The sequence below is a fragment of the Sphaerodactylus townsendi genome, linkage group LG01 (genome assembly GCF_021028975.2).
Source record: "Sphaerodactylus townsendi isolate TG3544 linkage group LG01, MPM_Stown_v2.3, whole genome shotgun sequence".
NCBI classification, from domain to species: domain Eukaryota; kingdom Metazoa; phylum Chordata; class Lepidosauria; order Squamata; family Sphaerodactylidae; genus Sphaerodactylus; species Sphaerodactylus townsendi.
In genome coordinates, this window is record NC_059425.1 from 62,554,419 (window position 1) to 62,581,236 (window position 26,818).

Here is a 26,818-nt window from a genome sequence, read left to right on the forward strand (position 1 = left end):
ATTTGCTCTTTTCCTTTAAAATTGCTATAATTTCTACAAAATATACTAGACTAAAAGAAAGGAAACCGTGTCTTGTTTTCCTCAGAAGGCAGAGAAAAATTAAGACCAGATGAAGAAAAAATTCCTCAGAGAAGGCTCTTCGGAGAAAGATTACCTTTCTCAGCAGCAGCAGAAGAGAGAGAGAGCTGAACAAGGAATGCCACTTTAGCTGCCATTTCATAGGCTGATAATGCACAAGGCATCTGCTGCACAATGGCATCACTGCAAGATTTCTTGTATGGACGTATTTCCTTAAACCCCACTTTCACTTTCTTTTCTCACTGTGGCAGGTGAGACGACTTCTAGCACAAATTTAATTTTGTTTCACAGTTAGATCGGGCAGATTTTCCAATGGGCACAGCTTTGCCCTGGACCTCTTCCCTCCATTCATCGCCAGTCCAATACCATGGAAACCATATAAACCAGCCCTGTATAAAAACCATGGTCCCTTGGTGACAGTGTTTTATTATTAAATGTTTCTCATTTTTTAAGCCAATGGGAATTCATGAAAGCATAAAACATAACGTTATATAAACACACAAACAAAGGATTATTTAATAGGTTTTTGCATTGTGGAATTCTCAAACTGAAAATAATCATGAAAATTGCTGTTTGAAATTGTTACTGTGATTTTCTGGTATGGTTATACAAATCTAGGATTCTTAGGCATTATGAAAAACACCCCACAAGATAAATCCATGTACTTTTGATGTTGTTTGGGTGCTTAACTTTAGCATCTTGTTTTTTAATTTTTTAAAAAACTTTCCACATTTTCTGGGCAGTGGACTGGGGAAAGTGGATCCTGACCAGTGCTAGCCAGGCACAGGGCCCTGCAGAGCTGCAAGTCTAGTTGGCTCTTTTTTCCCCCTCCCTCCTTTGTGGGGCAGGGCTCCTTTTCCTCTGCAAGTAGGATGGCTGAAGGACCCTTCTCTGTGGGTCCACAGAACTGTACTTCTTGATCCACTTTAGGTTAGGTTAAAGAAAGGGCTACATTTTGCACAGATTTGGTACAATTTTTAAAAAAGAGGCTCAAATTGGTTCATTACTGAAAGCAATGGTCCTAAAAATCCACAACCCCCGCCTCCAATCAGATTTGAAATTTGAACCAGTGATATCCTACCTGAAAACCAGCAATCATATTAACAGATCCTCCCTAATCCCTGATGCAAAACTATACTGATTTTTTTCTTGGTACATGTTTTTATTGGCAATTGTTTAATTCAATCAGATATTGTTCTTGCAACAGAAGATTAAAAACTAATCACATATCACTTTAAGTGCAATGGGAATTACTTAGCTATGGAAGTTAATGGTTTTGAACATTCTTAGGCTTTTCATGCATAAATAATAGCATTTTTTTTGAATTGTGCTACTGCTATTAAAAGGGAAGCATGTGCTTTTTAGATGCAAGTGCACATTATTACATGTTGCAAAGATCTTGTATGGTACCCTTTATTACAAAAGCACATTACAGAACTTTTAAAATGATTTGGAGGCACACATGGTGACACATTTCCAAAGAAAAAACCATAGTTTTACTGATTATATGTCACTGAGACCACTGGTAGGATACTTTCACAAGAAGGCTGAATACATTTTCACATTGGGTAATTGTCTCCAAAGGGTTTAAATTCAAATTTGGATTTGGGTAATCATATTTCAATTCTTAAAATACAGAGGGAATGCTGTCTTTTTTCTGTTTCTGCAAAGTTATTTGTAAACAAACTTCCTTAATATAAAGAAGTGCTTCTGTACCTAAGATGACTGTTTATAAAAGGAAAACCCAGTGGTATAGCTAGGGGGATCTGGGGAGGCTTAACCCCAGGTGCCACTCCTGATGGTCATATGGGGGAGGGTGCATTGCATGCCTCCAGAAACTGCATCCCTTCCCTGAACTCCCTGCTGTTCAGGGAAGTGGGGCCAGCCGGGCACACCCGGCTCCCAAACACCACATGGAGAGGATACCCATTCGATGCTGGTTTAAACATGGATCCAGCTTTAAACCTCCCTGAGGCCAGGATCAAACTGAGCTCACTGGCTCCAGTTTTATACTGATGGTTCTGCCCCCAAGCACTACATCCAGTCATGCAGAGCTTGTGGGTGCAGTATAACACTGGAGCTGGTGGGCTAAGAGGCTCAGTTCAAGCTGGGCCCGGATCACTTGAAGTCAGCACTGGACAGACCCTCCCCATGTGAAGTTTGGGATTGGGATGAGCCCAGCTGGACCTACTCCCAGATCCATGTCAGCTGGGGGGTAGGGTTAGCCCTACCATGCTCCTGTTCCAAACTCCAGGAATTTGGGGAGGGGTGCAGCTGAGGGGAGTGGTGCCTTTTTCCTCAGCTACACCCCTGCAAAAACCATATTCCAGCAGTTACAATCTCATTAATGCATTAAATTTCCAGATAATGATAAACTGAATGCAGTTGGCTCAACTGGTTTAAATGAGTATATTAATACATTATTCTCTGTATGGCCCCATCTGTAGATACTTTAATCAAGATACTAGAGGAGATAAGACAATTTTTTCTACAAACCCCCAAAAAACCCTGATTAGTAGAAAAAAATCCAAAATCTTAAAACAAAAATCAGTAATTAAAGCTGATGACTGAAAGGCAAATAGAAGGAAGTAAAGGATATGGGGGATGGCCAGGAGGAGAGAAAAAATAAATAATATGGGAAAAGGGACACATTCGAAAATTGTGATTCTGAAAGTCTTTGTGGGCTCCCTGGTTCCCCTGTGTAGTAATGCACTGCTGACCCAGCAGCACCGTGAGTAGAATCCGCAAGTTGGGGACGCCATGACGACCTCACGCCTTCTGTCGCGACCATAGACTTCTAATTCTCATCCCCCCTCTATGAGTCACGGGTCATACTTGGAACTGTGTCCGGCTCCAGTCACGAGCGGCTGTGGACAATGGTCTTGCCCCCCCCAGGTGAGGATTAGAGGCTCAGGCAGCTTACCTCTTCCTCCTCAAGACGTAGCCATTGCAGACCATGTGCACTCACATGACGATCTCCGACCTCCCGCCTCTCCCGCTCTCCGCCGAACTCCCCAGGCCTCCCTCCTGCAGCCCGACAGAATAACAATAAAAGGTGCCAGGAACCAGCAGCAGGAGACTTCGCTACGAACACCGGACCTCCTCGAGGTTCTCGCTGCTGGCGACATCTCCACCAGATGTTATCTCCTCGTCTGCCTCGCTCGCTCTTTTACGCTTCGACCACGTGGAATTAGAGCTACACCCCTGCACACACACACACACACGCACACACCCCACCATACACACATGTTGTCCTATATGGTTGAATGGATCATGGCAAGATTCACTGAGTGCCTGTTATTTTATTTATAAATATTGGGGTTTGGCTTTTGGATACTGAACATCAGAGTGCATGATTTGTCAGGAAGATTGGGTCTAATTATCTCTTCTTTACTGTGACTGCATGGTCTTCAAATTGAACTACATTAAAATGGTTTGGCTGTATCTTCCAGAAATTTTCATAAAATATCATATTGTTTTGAAAACATTACTGTAATTTGTCTCCTTTGAATTTCTAAGCAATTTAATGTCTTTTTTCAAAGTATGGGCTTTAAAAGTATTGTTAGTAAAATTTGTATAATACAAGAATTTCCTGGAAAGTTATAGCATACGTGCAATTGTGTATAGTCAATACATGTCTAATGTTGTGCTGTCAGCTATTTTTGTTATATTCCATATCCTACTTCAAGATGACACCATGGCAGGAGTGTGGTTGTGAGCTCTTGAATGCATGATGAATTTAACAGCATTTTAGCAGTATTTAACAGTTTTTAGCAGTACTAACAGCATTAAGAGTGAAGTTGGACTTAGTTCTGCCCTATGTTTGTTGATGTTTCTTATCTGAAAGCAGGGTCTATCTGAAATTGAAATAGCAAGCAATAACATTAAGTTGCAAGCAAGCTGTAACAAATGAATCAACCTAATTAGTTGTTGTTAATGGGAGTCTATTGAGTGGCAGCTGCATGAATATTAAAATTGCTAAACATCCTATGAGGTGAATATAGAAAGAACAAAGGAAAATAGCTATCAGACTGATCAGGGGACAGCTTGGAGGATCTTTTATTTATTTATTTATTTATGTTTCAATTTATTATACCGCCCCATCCCCGGAGGGCTCTGGGCGGTGCCCTTGGGAGCTGCTGGAGGTGAGTGGAGGGGGTCAGGACCTGCAGTTTGGACTTAACTGGCTTGGAGGAATACTGCACTTAACTATGTTGAATTCCATGAATTTGATCTGGACTGGAGGTTTGAGACATCTCAATGACATGACATAATGTGGTGGATGGGGCTGGCCCCTGTGGTGTACATACTATCCACTCCATCTATGGACTACTGAATGGTAACCCTGCCCCTTTGGTTATGATGAGACTAGATTGGCCATGATGAGACTAGATTGCCCAGACCATTGAAGAGCAGACTTTGATACTGTTAGTTGCTAGTGTTGATGCTTTAAAGATCAAATTGAATGTTACAATGAGATGTGAGGGCTGGGTAGAGAAGATTGGCAATGGATATTGTTTGAATCAGAGATCTCAGTGATGGCGGGGGAGATGTGGTGGGAGAAAGTATTGTAGAGGAATAAGTTGGAGATATGGTTACATTTGGTGGCTTGTTGCATAATTTTTATCACCAAATCATATTGATTTTTTTTAATTTAGAGTATAACAGGAGTTTAAGGAAGCTGCAATATCTGGGAAAAGACAACTGAATGCTGCAGCTGCAGTAAAGTCTAGATGCTGGATTGGAAGGTGTTAGTTCGGCAGTTCTTTCCCTATCAGCCTGCCATTTGTCCTGAAGTGCCTCTAAGTATTATCTCTCTTACATAAGAGGAAAAAAGGTGGGTATGTTGCTGGTTCGTTTCAACCATTTCACATAGAGGATATGCAGCATCAGGAAAAGGTATGTTTCTGACGATAGCTGTGCTAGTCTACAGAAGATTCAAGTCCAGTTGGACCTTAGAGACCAATAAGATGATGAGATTTTCAGGTATCTCACTAGGGAGATTTGACTCTACAAAAACTCATACCCCAAAATCCTGTTGGCCTCTAAAGTGTAAATGGAATTCAAACTAGGAAAAAGTACATGTATATATTACAAACTAGTGCATTAAGAAAAATGTGTCTGTTTTAATAAAGCAATGAAGCAAAAACTGACCAAGCACTCAGAAGCACATTTTACAAAACTGTCACGGTATAAGGACAATACACAACAAGGACAATACACTTCACACCAGAAGAAATCTTAGAAATCACTTCTATTCAGCTTCATGAACCAAACATTTCAACTGCATATCATTTGAAAACAAATAAAACTATTTCATTTTACACATGGAAAAACAGGTGACCTCCACATGGAGCTTTTGCTTCATCTTTCCTTCACAACTGTGCTGGTCCAGCATGTGGCAGCTCGCCTTCTTGTGGGTGGCTTTGTTAGGGATCACATCTCCCCCATGTTGCGCTGCCTGCACTGGCTCCCAGTGGAATTCCAGATCATCTTCAAGGTTCAAGACTTTTGAGGCCTGGGGCACTGAAACCTTCCAGACCACCTTACCCCATATATCCCCACTTGACCTCTGTGTTCGGCAGAGGCGAATTTATTGGTGGTCCCCGGCCTCTCAATACTGCAGCTAGCCTCTACCCGGGCTAGGGCTTTTACGGCACTGGCCCCTGCCTGGTGGAATGCTCTTTATCCAGCTGTTAGGGCCCTGCGGAACCTTGATGAGTTCCACAGGGCCTGCAAAGCTGAGCTGTTCCACCGGGCCTTTGGGGAGGCTGGCCACAGACTGTCTGCCCCCTTTTGATACCCCATGTACCATCTGTTTACCATCTCTGGCAATCTGCTGGTCCCCTCCCAGGAATATTAGGACTAGACCCCATCAATAAACATGGGTTACAATGCTGCTACTGAATTTTAATGAATTTTAATAGATTTTACTTGTTTGTATTGCTCATTGTTTGTTTTACCTTGGTTTGTTGTACACCATTAAGAGCCCTACGGGGGTTTATATTGTTTGTTTATATTGCTCATTGTTTGTTTTATGTTGGTTTGTTGTACACCGCTCAGAGCCCAAGGGGGTAGGGCGGTATACTAAATTATGGTCTGGATCAATTATAAGAAGGCATTTGACTCACTGCCCCATAATTGGATCATGAAATGCTTGGAAACAATTGGCATCAGCGAAAACATTCAAGTATTCACTGAAAAAGCGATGAGACAGAGGAAAACTGAACTGACAGTGGAAATGAAAACTTCAGAACAGTCAATATTAAGTGAAGAATTTTCCAAGGTGATTTACTATCGCCCTTACTGTTTATCATCACCATGATCCCACAAACAGTAATTTTAAAGAAAACAAAGTTGAGATATCAAATGGGCAAAGGCACAGGAAAATCTCACATTTGCTGTACATGGATGATTTGAAGCTGTATGGGAAATCAGACACAGAAATCCAGTCACTAGTAAACACAGTCTGAACATTCAGCACAGACATTTCAATGGAATTTGGCCTGGAAAAGTGCGCCACTGTGACAATAAAGAGGGGCAAGATCACTGAGAGTGATGGGATTGAAATGCCTGATAGCCAACTCAACAAGTGCAGCCAAGAGGCAGCTTATAAGTACCTGGGCATTTTACAGATGGATAACATCAAGCACGGGCAAGTAAAGACTGTGGTCAGCAGAGAATACACCCAGAGGGTCAGGAACATTTTGAAAACTAAATTAAATGGCGGGAATACCATCAAGGCCATCAACACTTGGGCCATACCCATCATCAGATACACTGCAGGAATCATCAACTGGACACAGGCTGAGTTGGATGTACTGGATAGAAAAACTGGGAAGCTTATGACAATGCACCATGCCTTACACCCATGCAGTGATACTGATAGACTATACCTTCCCCGGATATCTAGTGGCAGAGGCTTACTGCAAGTACAGCAAACAGTGGAAGAGGAGAAATATGCACTGGCCAATTATGTGAATAAAAGTCAAGAATAGGCATTGATTGAGGTGAAGAACAGAAATGTGCTGAAGATCCAGAAAACCTAATAAGAATATAGAAAAAATGTGATTAAAATGAGGACCGAAAGCTGGCACAACAAAGCTCTGCACAGCTAATTTCTGGAGAAGATCAAGGACAAGATGGACAATGAAAAGACCTGGCTGTGGATAACAATTGGAAGTCTGAAAAATGAAATGGAATCTTTTATTTTAGCCACTGAAGAGCAAGCCATTAGAACAAATTCAGAATGGAAAAATCCTCAGATGATGCAAAATGCAGATTGTGCAAAGAAGCTGACGAAACTGTAGATCATGTCCTCAGCTGCTGCAAAAAGATTGCCCAGACTGAGTACAAACAGAGGCACAACTCAGTGTTCAAGATGATCCACTGGAATTTATGTAAGAATTACAACATAACATCAGCTAAGAACTGGTGGGAACATTGTCTGGAGCAAGTAATGGAAATACTTTGTTGATACATTACAACTTCCTAGGCCTCTGGGTGAGGCTCGAATTGTAATGAATGGCCAACAACCAGCTAAAGATCTGGAAGCAGTGAAATCTACAATAATAACTGACCCAAGTCCTATTAAAGCTTCAACATGACACTGTGTGATGGCATTTTTGGCTCCCAAGGCTTTCCGCTCTAAGCCAAATCAAAAGCAAAAATACAAGTTAAAAGTGGTGATAAGTCCACTGTTGGATGAAAATGTTAAAACCTGGGCAAAGGACAGAGAGGACGCAGAAAAGCTCAATACCTATTTTGCCTCAGTTTTTCCCCTGAACAAGAGAAAGGGGTCATCTAGAGATGGTAGTAAGCAAGGAATAGCATTCAGGCTGCTAGAAGACCCACTTCCCACCAGACATTATGATGGAGTGCCCAGAACAGCCTCCTGCAACATAACCCCCACCCCCACAGACATGCGGTCAAAAATGTGGCCCCAGGTAAGACTGGGATTGCAGCTTCCCTTTATTCCTGTTTGCAGGGGTAATGGTTGGGCAGCTGTTGGCAAGAATCCATATGGATGCTCAGCTTGCAGTTAATCCAAGGTCAGTGGCAAAGCAAGGTGGGCATGGAGAAGCTGAAGCCCCAGGCACTACTTCTTGGGGGACTCACTGCAGAGCTGCACACATCCCTCCCCCAACTGTGCCCAATCCCCATATGGGGCAGGGGCGCAGATGAACACTGGCCCGCAAGGCTTGTCCTGCCCCACAACTCCATGTATAGCTCAAGGGTGGGCCAAGCCAGGCTCACCCCGCCCCCTGAACTCCAAGTGGAGTTTGGGAGCAGTACAAGCCTGTTTGATGCTGGCCTCAGTTTGCCTGGGCCAAGCTTTAAACTGCAGGCTGACCAGCTCTAGTTTTATCTTAATCAGAAATAATAATTCAATTGAGCCCAATCTTACAAGCTGGAAACATACTCATGATACCAGTCTGGGGTTATTTCACAGGAAGTTTGGTATCAATAAACATGACTTACCTTCTTCTAGGCACACAGGTTTATCACTTGGCTTCCAGCTCAGGGAACCATTAAAATGTCTCACGCAAAGTTTTTTAGGTGGACCCTTAAGCCTGTATCCTTCTTGGCAATGGAACCGGACTACTGAACTTTCAAAGAAAACACCTGTGCCATGCACCTTATATCCATGTTCCGGAAATCCAGGATCAGCACAAGCATGGAGGACATCAAAACCTACAATGGAAACATATTAAAAATAATATTCATTCTAATGAACCAGAATCAAGGTGAGGAAAATATGCTTTTTCAGAAAAGAGCAGAGAACACAAACCAGAACCAGTGTGGTCCAGGGGTTAAGAGTGGTGGACTCTAATCTGGAGAACCGGGTTTGATTTCCCACTCCTTCACATGAGCAGCAGACTCTTATCTAGCGAACTAGGCTTATTTCCTCACTCCTACACATTAAGTCTGCGGGGTGACATTAGGTTAGTTACAGTTCTCTCAGAACTCTTTCAGCCCCACTACCTCACAAGATGTCTGTTGTGGGAAGGGGAAGGGAAGGCGATTGTAAACTGCTTTGAGACTCTTAAAGGTAGAGATACACAGGGTATAAATCCAAAGCTCTCTTCTTCTCACAGGGTAGGTTTTTCTTTGCCTCAGTCCCATAATATTAGTGAGAAAAGGAAAGAGTTTGTAAGTTGCTGTGATTCCTTATGGTTGAGAAAACCAGGGTATAAATCCAAACTTTTTTTATTCTCTTAGTGTCACATTTTCTCTGCCAATTAGTGTACCCATAATAAGATTGAGAGCTAAAACAATGTGATGCTCAGCATTTGATACCAAACAACCACAAAAATAATTTCAAACATGAAACTAATTTATATTGTGTTAATTGTCTGCAAGTTTCTTTGAGCACCTTTGGTGGGAAGAGTTGATAATTATTAAAATAACTGAATGAATGTCTGGAGCTTCCAAGCTTTTAAACCAGAAAAGTTAATAGATGAGTGGGACCCGGATTCAGAACGGCACTGCAGAGCAGATCAAGCTCCCAGCATCCGAACGTGAAACAAGTAGCTATTGGTTCTGGTGGGTTTTCCGGGCTGTGTGGCCGTGGTCTGGTGGATCTTGTTCCTAACGTTTCGCCTGCATCTGTGGCTGGCATATTCACAGTGTGTAACAGACTTCCCTCTGTGATACACCTCTGAAGATGCCAGCCACAGATGCAGGCAAAACGTTAGGAACAAGATCCACCAGACCATGACCACACAGCCCGGAAAACCCACCAGAACCAGTTGAATCCAGCCGTGAAAGCATTCGACAAGTAGCTATTGATCTGCTACAGCAAATCTGTATGTGATTTGTATATTGCCTGTATGTTTGCTCCCAAAGGGCAAATATCAGCTGTTTCAGACCAGAAAAACTACAATCTCTGTACACACAAACACGATCTCTGTACACACACAGAGAGAGAGAGAGAGAGAGAGAGAGAGAGAGAGAGAGAGAGAGAGAGAGAGAGAGAGAGAGAGAGAGAGAGAGAGAGAGAGAGAGAGAGAGAGAGAGAGTTTCTGCTCAGGAGTTACAGAGGAAGAATTTTTAAAAACTGATGGCGCCCTGGTCAGGACACATTTTAGAAAATGGCAAATTTCACAACTGTGGTACCTCAAAATAAAAATGAAAATAAATAAAAAAGAAAATATCATGCATAATATGTCTTAATCTGGTCTTGATAACAGATGTGGTGGATAATGGTGCCTCCAAAATGAGCTCTCTTTGATCATCTGATCCTCATTAACTAATAATTTTGTAATTAGGATCAGGTGTTCCTCACAATGAGAAGAAAAGACTGCATTTTACTGCATGCTGTGCTTGGTTTCTTCACGTGATACTTCTCATCTTCTTTAGATTGCACCCTTTTGGTGAGAAAGACCCTCACTTTAGCTTTTTGCAGGTTCTGCTCTGCTCCTGAGAAAGAAGATGACCCAATTCTCCAACAAATGAATTTACTGTACATATGGATTTTCTGTGACTTCTAAGACATGGCTGCATGGACACTGTGCATATCTGCTCAAGGTAGGTCACATGGGAACAGCATACAATGGGTTATATACACCCACACTTTATTTATATTCCACTTTTCTTCCTTGTGGGGATCCAAAGCGCTAATCAAATCATTCTTCCCTCCTCCAACTACTAAAATCAGAGTCAACACAAGCCAAATTATGATAGTAGTACCTAGTGACACTTCTCAGACTCTTCCTTCTCCTATGTCCCTCTGATATGGGAGCAACCAGTGTCGAAGAGGTTTTATGCATAGTCTGGGCTAGGGAGCAATGCTGATGATCAAAACCAATAGTCCTAATAGAGCCACCAGAGTCATCAAGTGTGTCTAGGGAAAATGACAGATGTCCCCATCCCCAATGAAGGATCTCCTCCAATGAAGCACCGAGGAAAAGGTCGTCCAGATATGGATACACATGGAATCCCTTTTGATGAAGCTTACTATGTCAGACTGCACAGGGAGGCCATTGAGATTCACAAACACCAGGACAACTTCAATAAGAAAGAAGAGACGTTAAAAATTAGCAAAGCCTGGCTCCCAGTACTTAAAAAATGAACTGATAACCCCACCTGCAATACAATGCACTCAACCACACCTTTGCATAGCAAGTTCCACCCAAACACTTAATGATTGGTTCCCCACCCTGGGACATGGACAATATACCACATTAAAATTTCCCTTCTCACTTAGACACAGGGTGAAACAGACTTTTCTCTGTGATACAGATGCAGGCGAAACGTTAGGAACAAAATCCACCAGACCATGGCCACACAGCCCGGAAAACCCACCAGAACCAGCGAACCTAACGTGAAAGCTCCTGACAATATATATACACCATGTACAAGAGCTTTTGGCACCGGAGACTTATAGTTTCTTCTGTCGTTGTTTCAAGCGTACTTTAGTTCAATTTAGTTTAGATGTCAGTTTCACAGATGGTTCACAGTTTGTACAGTTCCTTTGCTTAGATGTTCTGGCTTATGGTTATTAACATACAGTGTCCTAATACTGGCTTGGTAATTTTTCACTGTACTCTCACACAGCCCTCACAGTTAGTTAAAACCCTCAAAAATAAAACCCTCAAAAATAAAACAAACTTTTTAGCAGGATAAACTTAAAGCAAATTCCTACACCCCAGACCCACTGGTATGCTAGAACTCTCCTCTCCTTAGAAGCAGTTATTTTCCAGGTTTATATAGCTCTCAGCTTGGTTCTCCAATAAGCCTATCTCCACCAGTATATGGTGTCTGTAGAAGATTGCTTTCACACAGCATTCAGACCAATAACCAGTAGAATCAGTCAGTCTCTTTGACAGATCTGCTCCCCTTGGAGTTTAGTTTTCACTCAGTTAAGACAGACAGTTCTTAACAGAAGGAATGATTCCAACCAAAAGCCTCTCAGAATGTTATGACAAGAATTTAACCTCCTCCCTCTCTACATCATGTAGTAGCCCAATCAGAGTGCAGGAGGCCACAGTCAGTCAGTTGGCTTCCCTATTCCTAGGTCTTTCTGAAGGTAAACAGTATTTTCCTTAAACAGAACTGCACCTTTAGAATCATATTTCTACTGTAGTCCATCACAGCCCTAAGTCGGCATAGGCATCTGAGCATACACATAACACTTGAAGGGAATTCAGTGAATGATGGGACTAAACTATTGAAGTTGTCCCGGGGAAGGATCGCCAAATTACCTCCCCTTGTTATGATTCACTGCAGGTCCCCAGCTTGTTTTTAATACATTTTGCATCCATTACTAAAGATATCATACAATAATGAATCAAATATACAGTATAATTTCCCAATTTTGTTGAATGGCATCCTTTACCTAGATTTTCTGTCTGAACTAAATTACAGCCTACCTAATCACAACAGATAAAAATGCACTTCCATATAAATGTTGCAACACGCAGTTCCTCTCTGACTACACTGAAGCCTTTAACTTTGCTCATGAGCAACAATCAAAGCTCGAGTGGCTTCTTCACATTAAAAAGAGATTAAATTAACCCTGACTTTATTATTAAGGCTTTGACATCTTTTGCTCTGGTCATTTCAGAACATGATTAAACCAACCAAGAGAATTTTCAGAGCAAGGCAAAAGATAAGCCTTTGAAAAGAACCATAAAAATGTTGTAAGCATGAAAACCAATCCAGCTGATTTTAGCTGAAAAGATTTAACTTGCAGGGGAGAATATACCCAGCCAGGCAAGAATCGCTTTAGAATGAGGAGTGAATCCATTTCACTGTAAACTGATAGAAAAGAATACAATCTTTATTCTATTTTCTGGAACCTTTCTTGCAATATTGAACTGTCCATGACCTACCAGAAGAAAATAAGCTTGTAGGGGCAACCATAAAAGCCCTTAAGACATTACAAAATCTTGAGCTAGGTTTTTATCTATTTTTACAATAGTATTAATCTACAGAGGTTAAAACTGTGTTTAAAACCACAAAGGTTAAAAATATATATGGAATCGGCAACAATTATACTGAAGAACACTAGTGCTTGTATTTATAGCCACTAAAGCAACAGCTGTCTTTCATACCAAGGATGGCATCTTAAAGCAATCTGTTTGGTCTATTCCCTATTGCATATTAAACGTTTTCTTATATTGAAGCTTTTGGTATAAGGCTAATTGTCTTAATTATTGTGAAAGGGACTACAGCAGAACTAACTAACTAGCTGGGATTGAAGCAGCCTGTTTTGTTGCACCCGCCATTTTGTGCAACTTGTGATTCTCTGTGCTGCTTGCCATTTGCAGAGTTTTTCCCAGGGCCATTTCCTCTGCTGGTATTGATGCTGGGTGACATTTTACTGATTTAAGTACATGAATCAACTCATCCTTGCCTCCCAATTTCGGCAATGTGTTGATTGTGTTGTCGAAGGCTTTCAACTGATCCACCAGACCACGGCCACACAGCCTGGAAAACCCATCAGAACCAATGTGTTGATTTCCCTTTTTTATTTTCAGTGAGGCATCCCCACAGCTTTGTAGCTTCGAAGATGCCTCACTGAATATTTTTTAAAGGGAAAGCAACACGTTGTTCAAAATTGGCAGGCAAAGCTGAGTTGATTCATGTACTTAAAGATAGAGAAATGTCGCCCAGCAGCAATGCCAGCAGAGGAAACGTTCCTGGATAAAACTCTGCAAATAGTGAGCAGCATGGAGAATCACAAGAAGCAAAAAAGCTGAGGGCCACAAAATGAAACTGACAGCTTTAATGTTGGGTGGCAGGTGGGGAAAAAGAACCATTTTTCCCTGAAACACTTTATTTTCTGTGCAATGCAGACAAAACAAGCTGATTTGATGCTCATAAGCAAAAGTTCTTACGTTAAATGGAGTAATGGTAAATTTCTGAGACTACTGTACGCTCCAGCATTGCAAAGGCAAAGCAGTTGTGGACCTGACTGGTAATCTTTGTGGGACACCACTAGAAGCCTTATGTATACTTACTAATTTTTATTTAAATGAAACATATTAAGAGATGAAGAAGAGTGAAACTCACAACAGGAAGTGCTCTTTACCCTGCTGTTGACTTCGCACTGCTCCCCAGCTCTCCTCCACTTGCACCGCAAGATAACTTGCTCCATTTGTAAAAGCTGTGCAAAGACTGGTCTAAATTTCTAGAGATTTGCAGTGGAAGTTTTGAGATGACTGAAATAATTGAAGACCTTCAAGACAACCTCCATTTATAACAAGATGAAAATTGTAAAAAAATACTGTGAAATACTGAGCATCTTCCATCAGCTTTTACTTTGATTTGAATTGTCTCCTTTGCTGAACCTACTGCTTTCCAAAGCAAGCTTATGATGATCTAGCTCACTCATATCTTTGGACTTCTAGCGTCGGATGGCCTTTTCGCTGTTCTACCCTGTCAGGAAACATTGATGTTGCAGCTGACAGCGGGACAGGATCCTGTGGCCATGCTTCTCATATGTGCTCAGTGTGCAGTGCAGCTGCAGTGTTACCTCAGATCAACTTAAAACATAAAAGGGTGCATGGGGACTAAAGTAGCAGGGGTCAAATATGCAAAGCACACCATGTTTTTTTTAAAAGGAAATGTTCCAGTTTTCTGAACAATCACAAACGCTAAGAGGCTCTGCTTTTAAGCATGCAAATACAGAACTCTCTTGCCTCTAGCTACTTTTCTCTCTCATTAGGGACATTAGCTGAAGTGTCCACTTACTGCTATGACAAGAAAAAGGACAGACGTGCCCAGATTAGCAAACTGCTCCTTGGGTATGCAATGCTCGCCTTATCAGAAAAACAAAACCTGAAATTGTGTGTACACAAAACATAATTTTTTTCCCATGACTATCCCTTGTGGACTTCCATTACCAACTGCACCTGCAGGCATAAAGCACTCCGTAAACCCCTGATGAAGTTAAAATGCAGTTTGTTACCTCACTGCTGAGATGTGATTGGCATTAACTCACAGTAGCAGTATGGCCTAGAATAGACATTTGCTGTACTTGAACTAGAGAAACTAAGACAGACTGCAAGCAGGGGACAGAGACATAGGACTGAGAAGGATTTCAAGGAGAATGGGCAAGTGAATGGGCACAGCAGGGCAAGGATAAACACAAGAATAAAGACAGAGCCATGTACAGGGATGCAAAGCTTAGAATCAGGTATTGTGAATTATAGGTGAGAGCTATTATCCTGTATATCAGTGGCTTTTTTTTTAAGTTTTCTTCACCAGAAAGTTTGGACTTATAGCTATGCTGGAGGAGTTTGTCTCTTTTAGCTATTCACAAGTTGAACAAAATTTTTATCTTATAGTTAAGATACGTTCTAAATATTGCAAATTGCTTTTGAGTATTTTATGATCAAAAAGTAATCTATAAATATGCAGACATGTGAGAAAGAATGGTTAGATAATGGTCTAATCACTACTCAGCCATCATGTCAATATTTCTCAGGCTAACCTACTCACATGGATAATGCTATGATAAAACAAAAAGATCATATATGCTACCTTGAATTCCTTAGTGGTAGAACTGAATAAAAATGTAATAAAATGAATAAACAGAGTTGTATAAAAAGTGTCATCAAGTCAAAGCTGTCTTATGGCAACCCAGTAGGGTTTTCAAGGGAAGAGATTCATAGAGGTAGTTTGCCATTGACTTCCTCTGCAATAACAGCCCTGGTATTCCTTGGTGGTCTCCTAACTAGGTGGTCTCCTAACTCCTAACTAACAAAGTACTAATAGTACCAACCCTGCTTAGATTCTGAGATCTGACAAGAGCTGGCTAGCCTGGGCAACCTAGGTTGAGGGAATAAACAAATACCACCCATGGGTTTAGTATTCACTGATAGCACCTCACACCTGTTAACCTCACATCTATATAATAAAACATCTATATATAAAAGCACCTCTGGGGCCTGCTGGAGATGCTCCTTCAAGAGCTAGAAAAGGCACTAATTAGTAGTGTACTGATTGTGCTGGAAGTAGCACTTGTCAGTATTTTACAGGACCAGCTACAATACTTGCCTCAATAAGGTTTAATTGCCTCTTTAACAGGCAGCTCTAAGTACTTAGAAGCATAACTAGGAATGGCCTCTACATGTGGGGGACTGCCCAACTATGGGAAAACTCCAGAGCCTGATTTATAAATTGGGCTTAAAATTCAGCACCATGTCCAGACTGGAAGCCATATCTGCTAGGTTAGATGATATCGAGATATTTCTGAGCTGAAAGAAAACCACTTCAAACCTCACTGTGCTTTTGTGCAATCCTACTATTAGAAAACATTTACAGCCCAATCCAGAGCCCTGGGGTGGCGCCACTGTGGCAGACCCCTGAAACCTCCATAGGGCTTTTTGGCAGCACAGGAAGACAAAAAAAAAAGCCTCCCTGTCACCGAACAGTCCTCCATCGGGCTAAATGGGCTTATATCATCCAAAAGGATTAAGTCTATACCCCGGACCACTGTCCCAAGAGGCAATGCCACAGTGGAAGCTGACTAATGCTGGCTCCATTCCCAGCCACATCTTCAAATGCCCCCACTATGCTGGCAGCAGATTTGCCCCTCTGTTGGGGTAAGTGCCCCAAGCAGGACAAATCTGCAAGCATAGGGCCCCACTGCCTCCACAACTGACTTCAGCCTCCACACTCTTGATTGGGCCATTAATCTCTTCAATATTCAATCTGTATTAATAAAAATTAAGCCACCACAAATGTAAAATAATTCCAAATAGAAGCAACTGGTGCAAAGTGGGACTTGGACTGAGTTATAAAATGTAAGACTGATTTAGTGCTTCCAGCCAGTAAAAAAAAAAGCTTGAACAAATTTAACTGCATAATTTATAATTCCCTGTGAAATAGGTGTTACATATTATTCAGCAACTCTATGAATTTAGTGTCTTGAAGAAAAAAGAAAGATTTACAAAGAAAACCTGCCAGTACTTCTCTTAGAGCAATTAGTTCTTACCAGCACAGCTTTTGTTTTGTGATAAAAAGTCTGCCACAACTGTCAATATTGTTTACTGTACACAGAGACTATGTATATTATTTCCCTCGAGTTTCCTTGGGAATTTGCTAAGTTTCGGATGTAAAGAAGGAGGCCTGCAGGTCTCTGAACACATTTAGCACAAAGCCTACCATGCTGCCAATAAAAATATAAGTACCGTATATACTCATGTATAAGTCAACCCGGATATAAGTCAAGCCACCTAATGTTACCACAATAAACAGGGAAAACTTATTGACTCGTGTATAAGTCTAGGGTGGGAAATGGTAAATTTCAAAAGTAAAAATAGATACCAATAAAAATGTTTTAAAATATTTATTTCAAAGAAAAACAGTATGGTATCAACAATAGCAATGAAAGTTCTGAAGTGGAATATATAACTCTCACAGACAGTATCTCTTCAGAGTTTCATAGGGAAGATGCTCAACAAGATCCCCCTTTTAAAAAGTCCCTACAGGTTCTCCTTCAACACGGATAGCTTATCATTACACAGTGAAGATGGTTGTGTGGTGATGGCAGCCGCTGCCCCAAAGCAAGTCTTTTTTGCAGGTCTGCAAGCTCAGCTGGACAGAAGTCCCACCTGCTTTCCAAAAACACTGGGTGGGGGCCAAGAAAGGTGCTGGCAGTGGCTGCACCCCAGGGCACCCTATGTTTGTGGGGGATTCCTGCCACCATGGGCTCCAATGGTATGGATTTCCCAATGAGTATGGCTCCCTAGCATTCATGGAGCTTCCTGGCCTGAACAAAAATTCTGTAACATATAATATTCACCTATTCACTGAATATTCACTGTGAATAAAGCTGCTGGTCACCTGTACTGCAGTGAAGCAACAGCCCAAGGCTTACCTGGGAGCTGCCTTTGTGTCCACATAGCAGGGAGCAGGTGCAGAAAAACACGCTCAGCTCCCAGCTTGCCACCTGTTCCCCCCACCCGCTCACCACCCATTCACTTGTGTATAAGTCGAGGGGGGCTTTTTCAGCACAAAAAATGTGCTGAAAAAGTAGACTTATATGCGAGTATATATGGTAACTTTTGAGTTAATAAAGAAAAAACAAGCAATAATATCAACTCTTCTATATCTTCTGGGTGCCAATTTTAGAAAATGTAAATAGCATTTATTTGGAGAATGATGGCTGTGAAACTCCAGTAGTGTTTATGCGTTACATATTTGGGCAATCTGGAGTAGGGATCAAATGCCAATGTCATTCATTATTTAAAGTAGTTTTAGATATAGACATGTCCCTTAAAAATTAGCAATAAAGCAGGAGCACAAGAATACATCAGAGTAAATCCAGAGTAATGAAATGCCACATACTCCGTTGACAGGAGGACCTGGTTTCTTCAAGGCCAAGAGTCATTCAACACACTTATATCACTTGTAGTTTACATTTACAATACTTCCATTATAAAGTTACCTTGTACATAGCTAATTAAAGCTTTTTGTTTTAGGCATAATGATGGCAATTGTGTATATGTTAATTTAAAATGTGGATATACTTTTTTCAAGCAATCATAAGCCTTATACTACTACCATAGAAGCACAATCCTTACATTACTACTATGCCCTGTAATCCTATATCACAGGCCCATTACAGAATACTGAGATGTTTTTGTGGTTTCTAAATATTCTGACAATTTAAGAGGCACTAGGCCAAGCTAGACATATTGGTGCCCTTGTGGCTGCCACAAGGATGGTGCCATGATTTTAAAGTGATTATAAAATATTGTGAGGCTGTAGTGCAAGTGCACTTTGGGACTTAGTGTGTGTGTCCCCATTACCTTATCAAGTGCAGGGGGAACAACAGTACCTCATCCCACCGTGCTACATGCCATATCAGGATCAAGTTTTTGCAGAATTTTTAAAATTGCTTTAAAATGGTGCCGAAGTCCTTGCGGCTACCATTAAGACATCATCACATCCAGTTTGGCCCACAGTACAAAGCTCTTAACACAATAAGCAATTTCAGGGGTGGGTGGAAACAAATTGCGATTTCTGCCAAGGAAGTCCAACCATCTGGCGTCCCTTCAATAGAATGTTAACAAGCTTAGAGACAGGAATTAACTCAAAGACCCACTGGTGAAAAGGGGCAGTAGTGGGTCATATGGAAGAAAAGGTGACTGTGTATAAAGGTACAAGTTTCATCCTCTGAATGCAGCATTACTTGAAAACTTCAGAAACCATTTCAATATAAAAATGCACTTCTTTCTCTCAATTTTAGTACTTAATTTCAAGGCACCAGAACAAAAAAGGTGCAAGATGGAGTTGAAGGCTTCCTGTATGTTGTATGCCATTCTTTCCCTTAGACAGATATCTAATATATCACTGAATCAGTCATCCACAGAGGGAGGAATAAGAGATTTTCAGTGCTGCAAGCTAATTTTCTTAAGGAGAGCAGCCCTTTGGAATATGTGCTATTTTCTCTCCTGACTTCCCACCTGTCATTTTAAAATTGAAGTATATCCCTTGTGCAAAACTGCACATACTTAATATTTTCTCTGCACAATCAGAACGCCTTTGTTACGGGATCCTGTCTGCACCAAGGCAGTGTTCTTTCATGCTGAGACATTCTCTGGATTTTATGCAAATACAATATATGGTGATTGTTTAATATTGGTAAATATTGAAGTGGGGTGGAGGATGGCGATCCCGTTGCACACGCAAGGATTTTAGACAAGGGGGATTTTAGACGGGGGGGATTCTCAGCACCTGTTTTATGTTCAACTAAAATAGTGAAAGTGCGTGGGGGGAATAAGGCAAGATTCACCCAATCCGAACGCAGAAAACAGAGGCAGCCCACGCATGCGTGAATGAGAATGTGGAAGAGCTTACGGTGTTTAAGAAGTGCTTATGGGAAAGCCCTGGGATTGTGGAGAACCATTCGAGGCTTCCTTCACCAGCCTTGACTTGAACAAAGGAAAGAGATGGGCAACAGTGGGGAACTACAAGCAGGGTGAGAAGCCCCATAGCAGGTACAGTCCCCAACTAAGCCACATATAAAAAATAATTACAGTGCGGTGGTGAAGTCATTAACAGCAACCTCCTAGTTGGGTGGGCAGATTAAAACGCAGCAAAGAGCAGCAACAGCAAAATCTTAACATAGATTGCTTGGAGCGGTTACAGCTGGTGAGTGCAAAGTCTGGAGCATGTTGCCAATGTGAGATCCAGGAGAGTTGCTACTGTTGCTGGAGTTGCTTTATATACTTTGTGGACAGGCGAGCTGGTGGAAAGCAAGAGAAATTGGCAGCAACTAAACTCAGGACTGGACTACTGGAAGGAGGTTCTCGATGTGTGAGGCAGTCTGCAGTGGAAAGAACCACGAGTTGATAATCTGTGCTGTGACTGGATGCTACAGGAAACTCTGAAGATGCTGGTGAAACATTAGGAACTAAAACTACCATAGATGCCAGTGAACATTAGGAGCTAAAACTACCAGACCACAGCCACACAGTCTGGAAAACCATGAAATAGCTACTCAACTCTGGCTGTGAAAGTCTTCCATTCTGATAGAGGTCCATAGCATACATATGCATATAGGCACACAATACGGCAGTGTTAAAACAAAATTTGTATATATAGTGGAACCTCGGTTTTCAAAAAGAATCGATGAAAACCGAAATCGATGCAAACTGATGCAAACTTTTCCATAGGAATCAATGTAAATCCAATTAATCCGCTCTAGGCACTCCAAAAAAACATACCAAAAAGAATTTTTTGGTGAATAAACATAGTGTTTAATGCTGAAAACAGTAACAAACAATAACACTAGGACCAGCTTCAGAGCCAGTGGACCAACGTCGCACCAGAAAGCTGTCCCAAGAGGTCTGTTTCTGACGCCTCTTTCAGATTTGTCTGAAACAGGGCAAGACATTGTCATTAAACAAGTTGCTGACACAGCCTGCAACAGCTTTGTCCAGGTGATTTTTCTCCACAAACCCCTGCACCTTACTGCAAATCAATGAAAACCGAGACAAATTTTTTACTGAAAAAATCGATGAAAACCGAAGGCAATGAAAACCGAGGTTGCACTGTATATATTTCTAATATGCCTTCTTTTTAAAAATCTACATTGAAATCTGTGGCAAAACCTACCCCATAGTCATCTCCTTTGAAGAGGTGACATAGGTCCCTGATTCCTAGATATTAATGAGGAATTCATCTTTAAGTTATTCCCAATGAATATTCCATCATCACATTAAGAAGCAGGAGATATATTTGCCTGGTTAGGCATGGACCTAAACCAATGATGGCGAACCTTTTTGAAACCGAGTGCCCAAATTGCAACCCAACCCCCACTTATTTACCGCAAAGTGACAACCCAGCAATTTAACCTGAATGCTGAGGTTTTAGTTTAGAAAAAAACCGGTTGGCTCCCTCTTCCTCCGCCCCACCCGCTTGAGCAGGGGCCAGCCTGCACTAGCCTCCAGCAAGTCCCGTGCGCACCGCTCTGTGCCTCTCTAGCATCTCTGCCTCCTCTGCGCCTCCCCCTTGGGCAGCAGCCACCTGGAGCACAGGCACCAGGCCTGCCAGCCGAGTCCTCCCAGCTCACCGTGGTGCGTGCACGTCGTGCTCAGTGGCCCAGCCAGCCTAGATGTGTGTGTGTGTGTGTGTGGGGGGGGTGATTTTCCACCCCCCCATGATGAACTCTAGAAGATTAGCCTCCACCGAGCGGAGAGGCCGTGCAGGGACATATGGGGTGATGCGGTCTCGAAGATACGAGGGTCCCAGGCCGCGTAAGGCCTTAAAGGTCAACACTAGCACCTTGAAGATGATCTGGAACTCTACTGGGAGCCAGTGCAGCTGGCGCAATACAGGCTGAATGTGATCGTAGATGGCGCTGCCTGTGAGTAAGCGCGCTGCTGCATGCTGGACCAGTTTTAGTCTCCGGATCAAACGCAAGGGAAGACCCGCGTAGAGCGAGTTACAATAGTCTAATCTGGAGGTGACCGTTGCATGGATCACCGTGGCTTCAGGTCGCTTGGGAGAGGAAAGGAGCCAGCCGCCCAGACCTGGCGGAGGTGAAAAAAGGCAGCGGCGGGTTGTATGGGCCACCTGGGTCTCCATTGACAGAGACAAATCCAGGTGGACCCCGAATAAGGCTGCGCCCGGAGGGTGGTGGGCGCCAATGTAGCCCCCCCTCCCACACCGGTGGCTGGAAAATCCCTGTCCCCCCCCTCGCGGCCAAGCCAGAGGGATCTCCGTCTTCGATGGGTTTGGATTTTAACCTGCTCTGCACGCAACCAACCAGCAACCGCCTCCAAACAGAGGCTGGAGGACCGCCCGGGAAGAGGCTGACTGCTCCCCCCTCCATCAACAGAATGAGCTGGAGTGTCATCAGCGTACTGATGGCAAGGTCAGCCCAAAACTCCGTACCAAGTCGAGCAAGGGGTGCATGTAGCAGATATTAAATAGCGAAGCGGGGAATAGTAGAGGACCCCCTGGGGTACACCGCAATCAAGCGGGCACTTCGGGAGGCCCTGGTCCCCAGCACCTCACTACTGACTTAGGCCCGAAGGGCAGACGGGCCAATCCACTGAAGGATAGTGCCCCGCTTTTGACCCCGGAGGCGGCCAGGCGGTGGGTCAAAGGTGCGTGGTTGACCACATCAAGCGCTGCGGTAAGATCTAACAATACCAGCGAAGTGCCGATCCATACCTCGGTGCCGAGGCTGAATACGGAGTGTATCTGTGGCGGCCCGACGGGAGAACAGTCTCCGTCCATGCCCAGCACGGAAGTCGGACTGGAAGAGGGTCGAAGGCCGATCGCGTCATCCAGAAAACCTTGAAGCTGCTCAACACCACTCTCTCAATTACCTTCCCAGGAGCGAAAGATTGGAGCTTGGGCATTGGTGGTGGCCAGATCCTGGATCTAACGGTGGGTCTTTTAGAGTGGGAAGCGGACCACTGCCTCCTTCAACCCATCGGAAAAGACTCCCTTGCTTTCGAGGAGCCATTGATGATGCACTCAACAGATGGAGGTCATGTAGCTCCACCCTGCAAGTTTTTTACAAGCCAGGATGGAGCGCACGGATCCAGAAGGACAGGTAGTTGGTCTAACAGCAGCTAAGGTCCTGTCAACAGCGGCTTCAGGGGAGAGCAAGGAAAACTGGGCCAAACAAAGGGGCCTGAAGGCGGCAAGGGAGCCTCCAGTTCACTGATTGGCCAGCCAGCGTGGGGGAAGATCCTGGGGCCCGGAGGCGGCCAGCGACCTTATCCATAAAAAAAGCTAATACAAAGCCTCACAGCTAATGCTCAATTGTGAATTTGAGGACCTCTCAGATAGGGAGGTTAGGGCGAATTACTCTGTGAAAATAATTATTGCTGAAGAGCTAGCGAGATCGCGAGGAGAGGAGGAGAAGAAAGCCCTCTTCGCCTCCTTCGTCGCCACCTCATAGGCTTTCATAAACGTCCTATAAGATGTTCGCGCAGCCTCGTCACGAGATTTCCTCCACACTCGCTCTAGACGTCTAAGATTGAATAACTGGGGGGGAAACACATGGTCCCTAATAGTCCTCTTGAGCTAATCCATGACATCATAGCTCTACGTTTATACAAGAACAGCCTTCTGAGAAATTCTGTTTTGCACATTTTATGAAATTATAGAAGCATGGGGGGGGGGGGCATTTCTAATAACCTCAGAAATTCCATAATGTGGGAGAATGCACAGGTTGCAGATTTTGCTTGCTTGCAACATGACACCTTCAGAATGCTACGCTCTGATGAGTGAAGCTATCACAGTGAAACAAAAGGATAGTAAAATAGGCACTAAGCACAATGTTTTTTCCTAAGGTCCTACAATTTATTCCCTGTGATGGTATATCAAGAGGTAGAAGGAATACATTTAGTTACCAGATTTCTGTTTCATGCCTCCCTCTTTTCCATGCCTTTCTTCCTCCACAGAAATGAAGCAGAGGAGGAGTTTGTAGCTTCTAGTGGATTGTTGAATGGTCTCTGAAAAGTTCTCCCCATGGAACTGATAAAATTTCAGACTACCTTAACAGAATCCATCATAACATAAGAAGGAAAACTGCCATTTCTGGATGTCATGGTTATCCACAAAACAAACTTGAACCACAGAGCTTATACAAAACCAACCCACACAGACTCATATCTACATTAAAACTCCAGTCACCACCCATGACAAAAAAAGGCATAATCAAAACTCTGATAGATCGTGCAAAACAGATCTGTGTACCTTACTTTCTCATTGATAAAGTGAATAACCAAAACGGTGTTCTGCAAGCAAACGGTTACTCCACAACAGGAATCAGAGCTATAAAACCAAGAGAAAAAAATGTACAACTGAGGAAAAACAACCCCCCATGGGGAATGTATTTCTACCACATCTCAAGGGAATCACAGACTGAATAGAAAAACTGATGGAAAGATATAACTTTCAAACAGTGTTCAGATCTGTCAGAAAAATACAACAAATGCTATACTCAGCAACAAACAAGACAGACATCCTAAAGAAGTACCATGTATTATCTGCAGATATGGCTAAGTATACCGTGCAGATATGGTATCTAAGTATATAGAGGGATGATAAAACACAACATTCCAATAAGAATAAAAGAACATGAAAGAATTGCAGACTAAACCAATCTGAGAAATCAGAAGTAGCTGAACATACTCGAACTCAAGCTAGACACAGGGGTCGTTTCCCCACTTACCATCTGCTGCGCGCTACTCTTGCCAAGTAGCACGGGGTCCTGTGGCACTCCCCACTACAGGGGCGGCGACAACGCAGTCGCCCCGACGCTGCCACTCTCGCGCCTCCTCAGCGTGCGTCATTCCTGGTGCTCCTCCAAATGGCGCCTTTTGATGACCCCGCAGAGCGCGGGGTCATGGGGAAGTCTGGGAGCGCACCAGAAATTACGCGTGCTGAGAGTAGCGCGCAGCAAAGGGTGGTCGATGGTAAGTGGGGAAACGACCAGGGTCTTATTTGATGACACAGGAATTCTTGACGAATCCGGTAGCTCTCCAATAGCTAATGTCAGACTACACAGGGAAGCACTGACATCCGCAAACACCAAGACAATTTCAACAAAAAGGAAGAGTGTCTTAAAATCAAGAAAACCTGGCAACTGGTAATCAAAGCCCACCCACCCCCCATAAAAATGAGACTTTTCTCAGAACCAAAAGCAAAAAAGGAAAAGAAAAAAAGAAGAAAAAAGGAGGAAGAGTTTAGATTTATACTCTGCTTTTCTTAACCATAAAGAGTCTCAAAGCAGTTTATAACTCCTCTTTTTCCTCTTTCCTTCTTTCCTCTTTCCTCTCCACCTCGTGAAGCAGGTGAGGCTGAGAGAGTTCTGAGAGAAGTGTGACTGCCCCAAGGTCACCCATTAGACTTCATACAGAGGAGTGGGGAAACAAACCTGGTTCACCAGATTAGAGTCCACCGCTCTTAACGACTGCATCATGCTGGCTTCCTACCCACACCACACCTCATTCTGATTTCTCAGATGAGTCACACATATTCAGACCACCAGGACAAAATGCAAGTTTGCAAATGCAACTGCAGATGAACTCCACCTGGACACATGCAAATACAACATATCCCCCTCCCATCTCAGAGGTAGACAAAACAAATACCCAACTACACAAAACACTCCACACTATGCCATGGAAAGAAACACATCTTACTGTGATATTCCTCTGAAGATGTCAGCCATATGTGGGTGAAATGTTAGCAGCTAAATTAAAACAACAAGACCGCAGCCATTCAGCCTGGAAAACCCACAACAGCCAGTAAAAACAAATCCCTTCCAAAAAAGGCCCTCTCCAATTCCTTAATCAGTTCATCATATAGCACCGTCAGAGACACCAGGGCAACATTTCTCAGTAAAGAGTCTTCAAACACCAATAAATGAAAATTTTAAGTAAATCTTTCAAAGGACTCATGTGGATTTTAAGTGCCAGCAAGTCGCTTCCAAATTATGGCAAACCAATTAATTAATGATCTGCAAAACATCCTAACATTGACCACCTTGTTAGAGCTTGCAAACTGAGGGGCATGGCTTCCTTGATTAAGTCAATCCATATCATTTTGGGTCTTTTCCTGCTGCTTTTGGCTTTTCCTAGTAATTTTTTTCAAATGAGTCTGGTCTTCTCATAATAAAGTACAATAACCTCAGTTTGGTAATTTTAGCTTTTCATCTAAGTTCAGGCATAATTTGATGTAGAGCTCACTTATCTGTCTTTTTGGATGTCCATGATATCCAGAAATTCTACTCTAAAACCACATTTTAAATGGGTCACCTTTTTTCCTATCAGCTTACTTCAACATCCAAATTTCACACTCATACATAGTAATAGGGAATACTACAGTATGAATTCAAAGAACATAAAAGCCGTTAAAAAGCATGGAAAATATTGTTTCTAAACAAGAACGTTCTAACCATGAAACTCTACACATCAGAGAATGCTTTCCCTGCTCAGTATTAACAGGCAGGTCTTTTGTGTCAGTCACTGTGGGCTTAGAAGATGAGTTAGGCTTTTCTCATAGTTGATACACTGCAGGTTGTCAGTTCCAGACTGATCCTCTTTTCTTTATACAGTGGCTCTTGAGCTTACAAGGGCTGCCCTTCATGTGAACAGATAAGACCATTTGTGGAGAAGCCATTTCAGGCTAGGCAACACCCTGGAGTTCTAGCTAATGCTCATTATCACTCACATCAAATACCAGCTGTGTAATAGTCTTGCTTGATTTTTTTAATTGCAATTTTATTTTTTAATTTTTAATGCAATCATTT

General features: G+C 42.6%; 1 protein-coding gene across 3 annotated transcripts in view; it reads right to left on the reverse strand.

Annotated features, from left to right (window-relative positions):
- Positions 1-26,818, reverse strand: part of SUSD4 (sushi domain containing 4) — a 120,798-nt gene that overhangs the window by 59,613 nt on the left and 34,367 nt on the right. For all 3 annotated transcript variants that reach the window (XM_048503545.1, XM_048503630.1, XM_048503721.1), the window contains exon 3: positions 8,560-8,772. In XM_048503545.1, the coding sequence (XP_048359502.1) occupies positions 8,560-8,772 (213 nt within the window). The remainder of the gene's footprint in view (positions 1-8,559; positions 8,773-26,818) is intronic.